This window comes from Antedon bifida, chromosome 1, assembly GCF_963402885.1.
Source record: "Antedon bifida chromosome 1, ecAntBifi1.1, whole genome shotgun sequence".
Taxonomy (NCBI): domain Eukaryota; kingdom Metazoa; phylum Echinodermata; class Crinoidea; order Comatulida; family Antedonidae; genus Antedon; species Antedon bifida.
In genome coordinates, this window is record NC_136226.1 from 11,553,674 (window position 1) to 11,567,219 (window position 13,546).

The following is a 13,546-nucleotide window of genomic DNA, read 5'->3' on the forward strand; positions in this document are numbered from 1 at the left end:
TTTTGCGAAAGTAATCGCAGGAATATTTCTGTACAATCGATAGTTGTCTTTCCGCCCTGTATTTCTGTCTGTTCAGCTTTAGAAAAAACACCTTGATGTACTAATGAAGGTAATATTAAGGATACATCAAGTTCATTCAACAGAGTGGCTTTGTGCTTATTTATTAATCTTGAAGCAAAATTAGCTTCAGCCATATTGTACGTTTACGTACGAATGCGATACTACATACAGGGGGCGCCCTACATATTTTCCAAACCAACCCTCTCAAGTTTCGCCGTTTCAATAATACAAACTTGAAATTTTACCATTAGCCGTAAATAAACCAGAATCTCTTTCAATATGAATGAAAGAATCATAAAATATCACCAGTTCTCGATTTTAGGCGGAATGTGCACATTCTTTTTATTCTAGGCATATTAGACGGGGTCTAATGAATAGAGAATAATAAAAGAGTTTTATTTGAGACATTTTATTGTATACATCCATGATCTAAATTACAATTAATCTTATTTGTTATATCACAGTTCAACTAATTATTTACCCGAAAAAATTGAAGACAAAAATTACATCCGGAAAACGTAGGCCTACATACATACTAAATAATCTATTTCTATAATCTATTTTCTACTTTTTCGCAACGTCTATTTTTATTATCCGTTAGCCCTGTTATGGTCTTGCATGCCGGCAAACAATGAACCTGTAATAAGAACAGAATCAATGTATTCACTTGGCAGTCCAGTATGTTACAGATACATTTTTCTACAAGAAATTCAATCTATTATCACAAATCACCAACTCCATGCCACTCAGGTTGCTAAACAGGGCTATTTTATGCAGAACCTCTATTAAGGAGACTTCGGGACTAAAAAAAAAATGCTCCTTTAATGAGGAATGTCCCCTGAATTGTGGTTGGTCGTGTTAGTGTTTTGTGAAATAACAACCATAAAGTGTCCCTTTTCTCCTTAATAGAGGTGTTTAAAAGAGAGGTTCTTTATGATGGTTAAAATCAATGAAACAAAATTATTGAGTCCGTGATGATTGCCTAAATCTATATCTCAGTCATATGAACAACTTACTTCCATGTGACTCAATACAGATATAAAATCCATCTTCGGAAATACATGGGTGATGCCCACATGGGTCGCCCTCACATGGATCTCCTATGAAAAAAAAGTTGGCATCAATGAAGCTAGAACTATCGAAAAAATATCAACGTTATATAAGAATACGACAATTTGTGTTTCCTGTCATTGATAGGGGACTATTGATGGTGGCTATATTATTATATAGACCTATTCATTACCATTGTAACGACTTACTTCGCATAATCGATTTACATCCAATACTATTATATATGAACATACATTCTGTGCCACTAAATGCCAAACACTTGTCCCCTTCATCACATGGATTGACTAATAAGAATAAAAACATAGATACAAATCATAATAACAGAACTTTTATTATCAAGATAATAAAAGATATGATTAATGCTGGTCCATCCTTTATTAGGCCCCTACATGATTAGCGAAAAGCAAGGTTTGCTCCCATCAAGGTCGAAAAAGAAAAATTGACGTAGTGCGTCGACGGCCGTGGATGGGTTACACAATATGACAACACGATTAATCATTGTAAAAACTTACTACATTTAACTTTTCCGTCTTCCACATGTACCGTAATCACATGGATTGGCTAGCGATACAAAGGTAACATTTTAAATGTGAAATATTAATCGATCCAACTACAAATTAATATTATTATTATTATTAATATACTAAACAGTAGTTGGACCAGGTAGGCCAAATACTTATATAGGTATAATAATATCAGTAAAATCAGCTTTTGGTAGGTTTTGTCTAAATTGCCAGAATACGATTTAACTCTCACTAACCTGCACTAGACAAATCGACGGTTACATACAAAAACATGAATATAAGAATAATTGACAATCGAAACATCTTGCAGAAAGAAGTCTATATTAAGAGGAGTAAGTGAAGAAAACCAAATATTTTAAAAGTTAAGAATGATGACAATATGGATCACAAATACAACAATATTGAAAACATGGAATAATGTAAAAATGTAAACTGTTAATTAGATCTGAATAGAATGTTTACTCACCTTAATCGTTAATACAGGTAATTTGTATCGTTACGCAAGCTCTCCGTAGACTAAAAGGTGTGGACATGTAAACTGGTATTTTATTATCTCATCACGCATAAGTTTACATATATTAACACTAACGCTTATAATAGAAATATTAGCAATACAAAAATATAGGCCTACATACATCTGTTTTACAATTTGAATAATAAAACGCTAAATAAATTACAAACCAGTTCTTCTTTTTTTTTTATTTATTTTTTATTTAACCTTCTTAACTATAAACAGCATATGCTGACAATAAAAATAAAGTGGTTTAAAAGAATGCATGATGAGTAATAAATACAATATACGTCAAATACTTTATTTGTTTATAATAGTTAAAATTATTCCGAAGTAAGTACGTACTTACCTGAACAATCTACCACGAATTCCGTTAGGATGTGAGGATAATGTGTTTCGAGGGACGAACAATTAACATTTTTTTTTTTTAGAATACCTGTGATTTTTTGCGAAAGTAATCGCAGGAATATTTCTGTACAATTGATAGTTGTCTTTCCATCCTGTAATTTCAGTCTGTTCAGCTTTCGAAAAAACACCTTGATGTACTAATGAAGGTATTATTAGGATACATCAGGCTTTGTGCTTATTTATTAATCTCCCAGCAAACACATAACGTTATGACAACATTCGCGAACGTTATAGTTTGGTTTCCGATAATAACGTTACAAAAGTACATTGTCACAACGTCATTAAAACGTTACATAATGTGAATAAAATTACGTTAATACAAAAACGTTTTCACAACGTTTTATTTACGTAATTGAGAAGCGTTTGATTATTGTTGTATAGTAACGTAACATATTAACGTTTTAATAACGTTTACATGTGACAATTATATTACGTTCAGACCTAACGTTTGAAAAATACGTTAAAAAAACGTAAAATACAAACTATAAAATAACGTTAATTTAAGATGTAATAATAATGTTATAAAAACGTATTATAATAACGTAGTTTTTATGTTATTCATTTACGTAACATTCTGACGTCTTGACAACGTACCAATATAACATTTATACAACGTTCAAGACAAACGTTCAGAAATACGTTATACAAACGTAAAATACAAACTATAAACTAACGTTAATTTAAGATGTAATAATAATGTTATAAAAACGTATTATAATAACGTAGTTTTTATGTTATTCATTTACGTAACATTCTGACGTCTTGACAACGTACCAATATAACATTTATACAACGTTCAAGACAAACGTTCAGAAATACGTTATACAAACGTAAAATACAAATTATAAACTAACGTTAATTTAAGATGTAATAATAATGTTATAAAAACGTATTATAATAACGTAGTTTTTATGTTATTCAATAACGTAACATTTTGACGTCTTGACAACGTACCAATATAACATTTATACAACGTTCAAGACAAACGTTCAGAAATACGTTATACAAACGTAAAATACAAACTATAAACTAACGTTAATTTAACATGTAATAATAATGTTATAAAAACGTATTATAATAACGTAGTTTATATGTTATTCAATAACGTAACATTTTGACGTCTTGATAACGTACCAATATAACATTTATACAACGTTCAAGACAAACGTTCAGAAATACTTTATACAAACGTAAAATACAAACTATAAACTAACGTTAATTTAAGATGTAATAATAATGTTATAAAAACGTATTATAATAACGTAGTTTATATGTTATTCATTAACGTAATATTTTGACGTCTTGATAACGTACCAATATAACATTTATACAACGTTCAAGACAAACGTTCAGAAATACGTTATACAAACGCAAAATACAAACTATAAACTAACGTTAATTTAAGATGTAATAACAATGTTATAAAAACGTATTATAATAACGTAGTTTATGTGTTATTCAATAATGTAACATGTTGACGTCTTGATAACGTACCAATATAACATTTATACAACGTTCAAGACAAACTTTCAGAAATACGTTATACAAACGTAAAATACAAACTATAAACTAACGTTAATTTAAGATGTAATAATAATGTTATAAAAACGTATTATAATAACGTAGTTTAGATGTGATTTTTTAATGTAACATTTTGACGTCTTGATAACGTACCAATATAACATTTATACAACGTTCAAGACAAACGTTCAGAAATACGTTATACAAACGTAAAATACAAACTATAAACTAACGTTAATTTAAGATGTAATAATAATGTTATAGAAACGTTTTTTAATAACTTAGTTTTTATGTTATTTATTAATGTAACATTTTAACGTCTTGATAACGTACCAAAGTAACATTTATAAAACGTTCAAGACAAACGTTCAGATAATTTTAGATGTAGCCTAATGCAAATGTATAATATTATCATCACATAGTGTTTATGTTATTTAGTAACGTAACATATTATGTTTTGATGACGTACATAACATTTAAAAACGTTCAAAAATAATGAAAATATTTAAAGGCTGGTGTCGTTTTAAAATAATGGTTCATTAAATACAGTCACATTTATTTTATATTTTCAACGTACAGTACTGTAGATCAATGTTATCGCAGTTAAAAAAAGTGAATTATATTCATTATTTTGATCACTGATTATTAACATATAAACACAAATTATCATTCTGTCTAATTATAATGTATATATGACAATATTATTGTGGTCGTTGGCCGGAATGTAGTAGGGGCAACTGTCCATGGAAAATCCGATACGGTACACGGTAATTCCACCCGATTCTCTTGTACGGTTCATGTCTAACAACAAGAAACGGCTGTTCTGTATCTGGCAAGATATGTCCTTTTTCAGATAACACGCATATATTTATTGAAAGATCATGAAGTTGCTGCCCATATCTATGCTATCCATTTGAAATAATGTGATACTCATTTGAAAGAATGTGCTACCCGATAATCCGCATCATAATCCATATAGAATAATGTACAGTTACTATCCATTTGATTGTGCTACCCAATGTGCTATCCATTTCAAATAATGTGCTACCGGAAATAATGTGCTACCCAATGTGCTATCCATTTGATTGTGCTACCCAATCCATGCTATCCATTTGAAAGAATGTGCTACCCGATAATCCGCATCATAATCCATAGAATAATGTACATACTATATCCATTTGATAAATCATTTAATACAAATAAAAAAAGTAGAACCACCAGAACTTTTCCCGCTATAGTAGGCCTAAATGGACTGGTCTAACTTAACCTTCTACCTACTAGGGAACGTAGGTTGGCCGAGGCACTCTGCTTGACTTGCTAGGCCCCCACACTACAACTTCCTAGGCCTACCAGTTAGGCCAACTTCTCTCGCGGAGTGGTAATAAAGATACGCAGCTAAAGTGAATTTCCTCCGCTACACTGAACCACGAGCAAGCCTACATATTTACCGAGACTCGTCAATTTATTTTTTATGGCATCAATGCTACATATTTTGCCCATTGATAATACATTTTCTCGTACTAAAAGTACTTATTAATTTAATTCATGATGTCTATACTTTATTTATTTAGATATTTAATTTCCGTTTCTTGTTGAATAAACTGCAAATAAATAAAGCTATTGTATTTCTAAAGGTTCCTTTAGCAAAATGGATTCACCTTTCCTATAGTATAAGAATACAAAAATATTTAGGATCTCGCTATCTGGACGATGTAGTCTGTTGGGGTTAAAGAATATTCGAGCGGAAGAATAGAACACACAATAACCATATCTATTACCAGTAAAACAGCGTCCTCTCATATTATTTCGCGTAGGTTTCAAATAACGGGGAAAAAAGTCAAATAATATCTAATTTATGACTAATAATTACATTACATTTAATATTTAATATCGTAAGTGTGTTCCACTCATAAAATAGTATTTAATTCCAAAATTGTAATACAGTATATCGGAAAGTTAGATTTTTATTAGTAATAGAAATTTAGTATGATTTGGATAAAATAAAACTGTAAAAACATCATTCAAAAACCATCGCGGAAAAATACTTAACCAACTTCAATTTTGTTCAAATTTGGTACAATAATTGTATATGTATTTATTTATCTTTAGTATAAAAATTGGGTAATTTACTAGAATTTTAGATGATCTGGACATTTTTAATTTTTCAAAATATGATGCCTATGGTTCTAGAATACAATTACAACACTTTTTTACTAAAAGTGCGCCTAAGTTAATTTTAAAAAAACTTGACACTAGTATTTTTCTTTTACATTATAACATTTGTGTAGTAAATACAAATTTAAAAAAGTAGGCGCGCCTATGATATTTTCTTGGGTTTGACAGTAATTTTCATTGGTGAAACGTTGGCTGCTAATTAAATTCTCTTAATCAAGAGATCAATTATTGTTCATTTTGGTATATTAGGGGAGAGTGAGATCAAAGCAGATCAAAGATTAAAGGAATTAATTGTAATTCCCCCATGCCTTTGGCAATTCGCATTAATGAATACAACAACAGGAAACAACATATCATTGCATATTTACTTATATGTATCTAATGTCTAATGAAGGAAATAATATTGATCAAAGTATTTAAATCTACACTCAATAAACAATCGGATTCTATAAAGCAAAATTGTTTATCTAAATTAGGATTACATTACAATTACATAATTTGTCATCAGTGTAGCTCATTTCCTTTAACCAACGTTGGTTCTTACAGTGTATTTTTACTTTTTCATTAAATTGTGTATTCAAAATAAGTATAATTATAAAATAAAACATAGTCATAGTCATACACTCATTAAAGAGCGTTATTAAACACAAACGATTGTATTGTATTTAAAAATTTGAATGTTAACATTTAAAAAGTATACGGCCGAAGTACATTGTCATTATAATATTTAACCCGAGTTCTCTGAAACTTGTACTATATCCTATTACAAGAGGGTACGTCGTTAATTACCATGGTAACTTATATAAATCAACCTTGTTGTAGGATGGAATTTAAGATATAGGTCAACATTAACGCATTGGCGACCAGATCTTAAAATACCATTTAAAACAGTATTGACCGATATATATGTTTGTTTTTTTTCCTTCTGATTACATTTTTATTCACCAACTATCATACTTTTCTGCTTAACTGTGTTTTTATATTATATAGCTACATTTATTCATTCATATTTTGTATTTCACCTTATAATGTGACTTGTATGACACATATGTCACATATCAAATTTAATTCCGTTCTTTAAATAAAAAGTTTGCAAATGTAACGAGGTTGAAATGAATATCACTTTGTTTGAGTATGTCCAAACTACAAAGAAATTAGTCACTCCTTTTTGAAAAATGAAAAAAGTTTATATTTTTATTAATGAATAACAAAAATAAAAAAGTAATCAATAACCTGGTATAATTTGCCTTTTTCGCATATAAAAAGAGAACTAATTATTATGCTTTTACTGCTACTTAAATTTAATTTTATGTAGGCCTATTATTTTCTATTTTTGTACTTGGGCCATGAGTGCCCTTACATACTGTTGAATAATGTATAGTTAACATGTTGATTAGCTTATTGCTAATTTCTGTAACTTGATCATACATTACAAGAATGTAAGGTCGTTAATTTCCAGGGTAACTGGTCTAAAACCAACAATTACAGAATTACAGAATAAAGTATATGGTCAACATTATTAACTTGTATAAGTAAATCTAAAGGTAAAATCTCTTTATGTGATGTTCTATCCAATAAATAAATAAATTTAAATTTACGAATAAAAAGAAATTCAATTATTAGGCTCTAGGAATCTAAAAGCAGTATTATTATCTTATTGTATTTAAGTTCATATTTACTAGTAGCGTGTATATCCTCAATGATCATATCTTAGTTTGATTTTACACATTCCACACTCTGAATTAATTAAGACTGTACCTCCTTTATCTAGGTTTCCATAACAACTGGTCCATTTTGTGGGTTTTGTGGTGGGGAATAAGAAAGTTTTATAGCCTGTGTTATCATGGAGGAAAAATTCCTCCATGGTGTTATCTAGGAATATTGTGAAATTGGATAGATGAGTCAGATCTGTGTAGTTAGTATTGAGTTTTAAAAGTAAGCAGTTCTGTGTTATAATTAATAAAAGCATTTTCTATTGGAATTCTGTGTTTCATCGATTTTGTAGCTGAAATTGAGAACCTGGGTATAAGTTATTATTGTTATTATTTTGTGAAGAGCTACATATTCAGTATAGACTAAAGTTTCACATATAAAATCTACTAACAAAGGGTTGTATATGATAGTCATAAATGAAGCGCAATAATGCTAAATAGGGAATCATGCTAAATAGGGCTACAATAATAGTCTACAATAATACTGGGTTGATCAAACCATGGATGTTTATGATCAAACTATGAAATTTGTTTTAGAGCTGCAAACATTATTCGTTCAAAATAAATAATTGTATTCGTGGAGGTGAAACGGTCGCCATTTAAAAAGCTTGCTTGAGTCATCGGCAACCAATCACAGGCGGAGCTCAGAATAATAAATTCGACACGGCGCGGGATTTAAATACATAGTGTCACTTGCGTTCTGCTGCGGAAAAAGAGAAGCTCGTTCAAAAGTCAAGTAAAGTATCCTAATTATTATCAACAACTTCTATCAAGCCAATATATTTGCGGTGAGTTATTGTTTCATTAGGCCTAATCCTTATATATTGAGGTTTTTTAATTTTTTGTTAATCGATGCTTTGTATCTTTTCCTACAGAAAACAATGCAATGTAGGTTGCTTATGTAATTAGTACAGTAATTGTTACTAGATATTAAAAAAGCCGTGAATATTTATTTAACATAACATGGTTTATTTATTGTTTGGAATACATTATCAAGTTGAATTTAGTTTCATTTAATACAAATAAATGTATTAATATTATTGTACTGTACGTATTATAATTGTGTATAATAATAAAATGTTGCGATGTTACATTTATACTGTACTACCTTTTTACAAAACCAAATCTAATTAGGCTTAATATTTCGTGTTACATAATTAATCTATTATTATGTGATGTACTGAGACTTTTTTGTACTATGTTCTTTAGTATTCCTTTACAATGTGTGTTATATACATATTAATAATCATTATTTATTATTTATACTCCAAAAAGGTAAATTATTTAAGCACCTTGACGGGACACAGGGCAGGTGATACTGTTCGTCGTATTATGAGGAAGGTGGCCACCAACAAGGTGCTGTCACTTACAGTTATAGGGCCGAAAAGGCAAAGCTGCATTTTGCAAGACGCAGCTGTGCAGTGTAATAATAAGTAAGTCTAGCATTAGCCTAATAGGTTTAGTCATTGGCTACATGTTGATTACTAGTCTTGTTGAAATTTCATAGCAGTTTTTATGGTTGTACTAAATGTTACTAGAGGCTTAAAACCAAATGTGCTCATGCACAATTTAGTACTTATGTGTTTGGCGCGCGCATAATGTAAAGTACTGAACTTTCTAAATTATAGGCCTAAGTCGTTTATTTACTAAAAACAAAAAAAAACATAATGGCATTAATGTTTACTGCTAATACAGGATTTTGAAGTTTTAAATGTGTACATTGTGACTAAACACTCCCATTCAAATTGTTCATCTTTAGAATCGTGTATGCGAGCTCACCCACAAACGAAGCAATGTGTTGTGGAGATAGATATTGCTGAAACACTGAAGCACGCTCCCAACAGACTAGGTGGCTCAAGATACAAGGTAAGAATAAATTAAATTTGATTTATCATTTATTTTTTACCATGGCGAAATAACTTAATCATCCATGCTTTTACGTATCACTCATATTGTAATGATGAAGTTTACTATAGTCCGCATCAGTTTAAGACTAAATAGTTTACAAACTAAAAGATACTAGTCATTGTTGTACAGTTTCACCAAGTGGTAAATAAAGCAATACAACACATTCGTACAATCGCACTCAAACGAATAATTAATGTAAAGTTACGGGATACAAATGTTGGAATAAAGTAAATTACAACTAACGTCTGGTACTGATAGGGCTTAGTATTTAGACCCAACAACACTATCCAATACGAAATAAACATAACAACTGCATACTGTTATGTAAATTTAATAGGGAATGGGCAACCACATAAAAAACACCAAATAGTCAATAGCCAAAATCATTTAGAAAAAAAATCCGATTAGAATGACAATAATTTAATTTTGTAAACTAATAACACTTAAAAAAAATTATTTAAGATTTACTGCTAAGAGATCATTTTATTTACCTAGTTTTACATTTTTTTTCTCTTTTCAGGAACGGGATGTGCCAGACAGCAGAGATGAGGACGACTTATAGGCAAATTTGCTCATTCTCGTTTAAAAGAACAATGTTTCTCATTATCGATCTCCGTATTATCAAGAATGGGTAATTACTGCTGGTTCTCGTTCCTGATCAAAATAGCGAAAGCTCTCTAATAATAATCAAGTTCCTTCATCTTAAGCTAATTGCAATAGTGTATGTCTTTTTTTAATCAGATAATAGAATAAAACAAAAACAATATTTCATTTTAAATTGCTTGTTTTTATATGTCTTATACTAACTACATGTTTTAACGAATAATGAGCTATGTAACACGTATATCTGCAGAACACATATAATATGTGGTAACGTTACCCAAATCGTTGTATATAACTAAGTATTAACTTTTCAAGACGTCAAATATGGACGTTATAAATTCGTCAGTGGTAAAAAGTTTATGATGTAACATTATCAAACTACGATTTGAAAATGTATCTGGTACGTTATAATGAACGTTACTAATTCGTATGTGCGAAAGTCATAATTACGCTTTACATACGTTATTTAAAAACATCATTGAGAACGTTAAAAACACGTAGCAAATACGTCATTTACAAACGTTGCTGTTAACGTAGAAGGCACGTTCCTAACACGTTATTTGTGAACATTTTTTAGGACGTTATAAAAACGCGTTGCATACGTTATGTTTGAATGTTATTTTGGACGTTAAAAACATGTTGCGAATACGTCATTTACAAACATTACATAAAACGTTAAAAAAACGTCTCGGACACGTTTTTTATCAACGTTATTGCAAAAAGTTGTAAATACGTTTTGAATACGTTATTTATGAACATTATTTAGGACGTTCAAAAGACGTTATAAACACGTTATTTTGAATGTTATTTTGGACGTTATAAAGTCGTATAAAAAGGTCGACATTTTCTCGTTCGTGCAACGTTATTGTAGAAGTTATAAATACGTATTTAACACGTTATTTCTGAACATTATTGAGGACGTTCAAAAAACGTTATAAACACGTTATTTTGAACGTTATTTTGAACGTTAAAAAGTCGTATAAAAAGGTCGACATTTTTGCGTTCGTGCAACGTTATTAGAAAACGTTTTTATAACCAAAAAATAACGTAATTATAACGTTACCAAAACGTAAAATTGTTTGCTGGGCTTGAAGCAAAATTAGCCTCAGCCAGAATTATTGTATGTTTACGAATGCGATACTACATACAGGGGGCGCCATACATATTTTCTAGACCAACCCTCTTAAGGTTCGCCGTTTCAATAATACAAACTTGAAATTTTACCATTAGCAGTAAATAAACCAGAATCTCTTTCAATATGAATAAAAGAATCATAAAATATCACCAGTTCTCGATTTTAGGCGGCATGTGCACATTCTTTTTATTCTTGGCATATTAGACGGGGTCTAATAAATAGAAAATAATAAAAGAGTTTTATTTGAGACATTTTTATTGTATACATCCATGATTTAAATTACAATTAATCTTATTTGTTATATCACAGTTCAACTAATTATTTGCCCGAACAAAATTGAAGACAAAATTACATCCGGAAAACGTAGGCATACATACTAAATAATCTATTTTTATAATCTATTTTATACTTCTTCGCATCGTCTCTTTTTATTATCCATTAGCCCTGTTATGGTCTTGCATGCCGGCAAAGAATGTATCTGTAACTAAGAACAGAATCAATGTATTTACTTGGCAGTCCATTATGTACAGATAACTATTTCTACAAGAAATTCAATCTATCATCACCAATCACCAACTCCATGCCACTCAGGTTGCTGGATTTACCTTTAAAAGCTTATTAGGTTATTTCAGTAGAGCCACTGTTAAGGAGACTTATCTTAGGGACTAAAAAAAACTGCCCCTCTTAATGAGGAATGTCCCCTGAATTGTGGGGGTTGGTCGTGTTAGTGTTTTGTGACATAACAACCATAAAGTGTCCCCTTTCTCCTAAATAGGGGTGTTCAAAAGAGGGGTTCCACTTTATGATGGTTAAAATCACACTTACTTCCACGTGACTCAATACAGATATAAAATCCATCTTCGGAATCACAATGGTGATGCCTACATGGGTCGCCCTCACATGGATGTTCTATGAAAAAAAAAGGCGGCATCAATGAAGCTAGAACTATCGAAAAAATATCAACGTTATATAAGAGTGTGACAATTTGTGTCTCCTGTCATTGATAGGGGACTATTGATGGTGGCTATATTATTATATAGGCCTATTCATTAACATTATAGCGACTTACCACCATCACTTCGTCGCCTAATCGATTGACATCCAATGCTACTAATACTATCTATGAACAGATATTCTGTGTCACTAAATTCCAAACATTCTTCACATTGATTGACTAATAAGAATAAAAACATAGATAGATTAAAATCATAATAACAGAACTTTAATTATCAAGATAATCAAAGATATGATTAATGCTGGTCCATCCTTTTTATAGGCCCCTACATTATTAGCGAAAAGTAATGTTTGCTCCCATCAAGGTCGAAAAAGAAAATTTGACGTAGTGCGTCGACGGCCGCGGATGGATTACAAAATATGACAACACGATTAGTCATTGTAAAAACTTACTACATTTAACTTTTCCATCTTCGAACAGACACATGTCATCTCCGCATGCACTGTTATCACATGGATTGGCTAGCGATACAAAGGTAAAATTATTATTATTATTTTGATGAAATAAAATAAAAATAAAATAAATAAATAAATAAATAAATAAAGTAACATTTTAAATGTGAAATATTAATCGATCCAAATACAAATTATTATTATTGTTATTGCTATTGTTGTTGTTATTGTTGTTGTTATTTTTATTGTTGTTGTTATATTTATTGTTGTTGTTATATTTATTGTTGTTATTATATTTTTATTGTTATTATCATCATCATGATCATCATCATGATCATCATCATGATCATCATCATGATCATCATGGTCATCATCATCATCATCATCATCATCATCAACATCATCATCATCATCATCATCATCATCATCATCATCATCATCATCATCATCATCATCATCATCATCATCATCATCATCATCTTTAAAAGCTTATTAGGCTATTTTATGCGGT

General features: G+C 30.2%; 1 protein-coding gene and 1 long non-coding RNA gene across 2 annotated transcripts in view; both read right to left on the reverse strand.

Annotated features, from left to right (window-relative positions):
- Positions 1-1,113: 1,113 nt before the first annotated feature.
- LOC144842220 (uncharacterized) overlaps positions 1,114-13,546 on the reverse strand; it is a 61,791-nt gene continuing 49,358 nt past the window's right edge. The window contains exons 2-3 of the long non-coding RNA XR_013612100.1: positions 1,316-1,415; positions 1,114-1,157 (exon numbers count right to left, since the gene is read on the reverse strand). This is a non-coding gene — a long non-coding RNA (uncharacterized LOC144842220). The remainder of the gene's footprint in view (positions 1,158-1,315; positions 1,416-13,546) is intronic.
- LOC144842112 (uncharacterized) overlaps positions 11,766-13,546 on the reverse strand; it is a 54,703-nt gene continuing 52,922 nt past the window's right edge. The window contains exons 6-9 of the mRNA XM_078698491.1: positions 13,036-13,104; positions 12,698-12,802; positions 12,454-12,537; positions 11,766-12,112 (exon numbers count right to left, since the gene is read on the reverse strand). Of these exons, the coding sequence (XP_078554617.1) occupies positions 12,060-12,112; positions 12,454-12,537; positions 12,698-12,802; positions 13,036-13,104 (311 nt within the window). The 3' untranslated portion in view covers positions 11,766-12,059. The remainder of the gene's footprint in view (positions 12,113-12,453; positions 12,538-12,697; positions 12,803-13,035; positions 13,105-13,546) is intronic.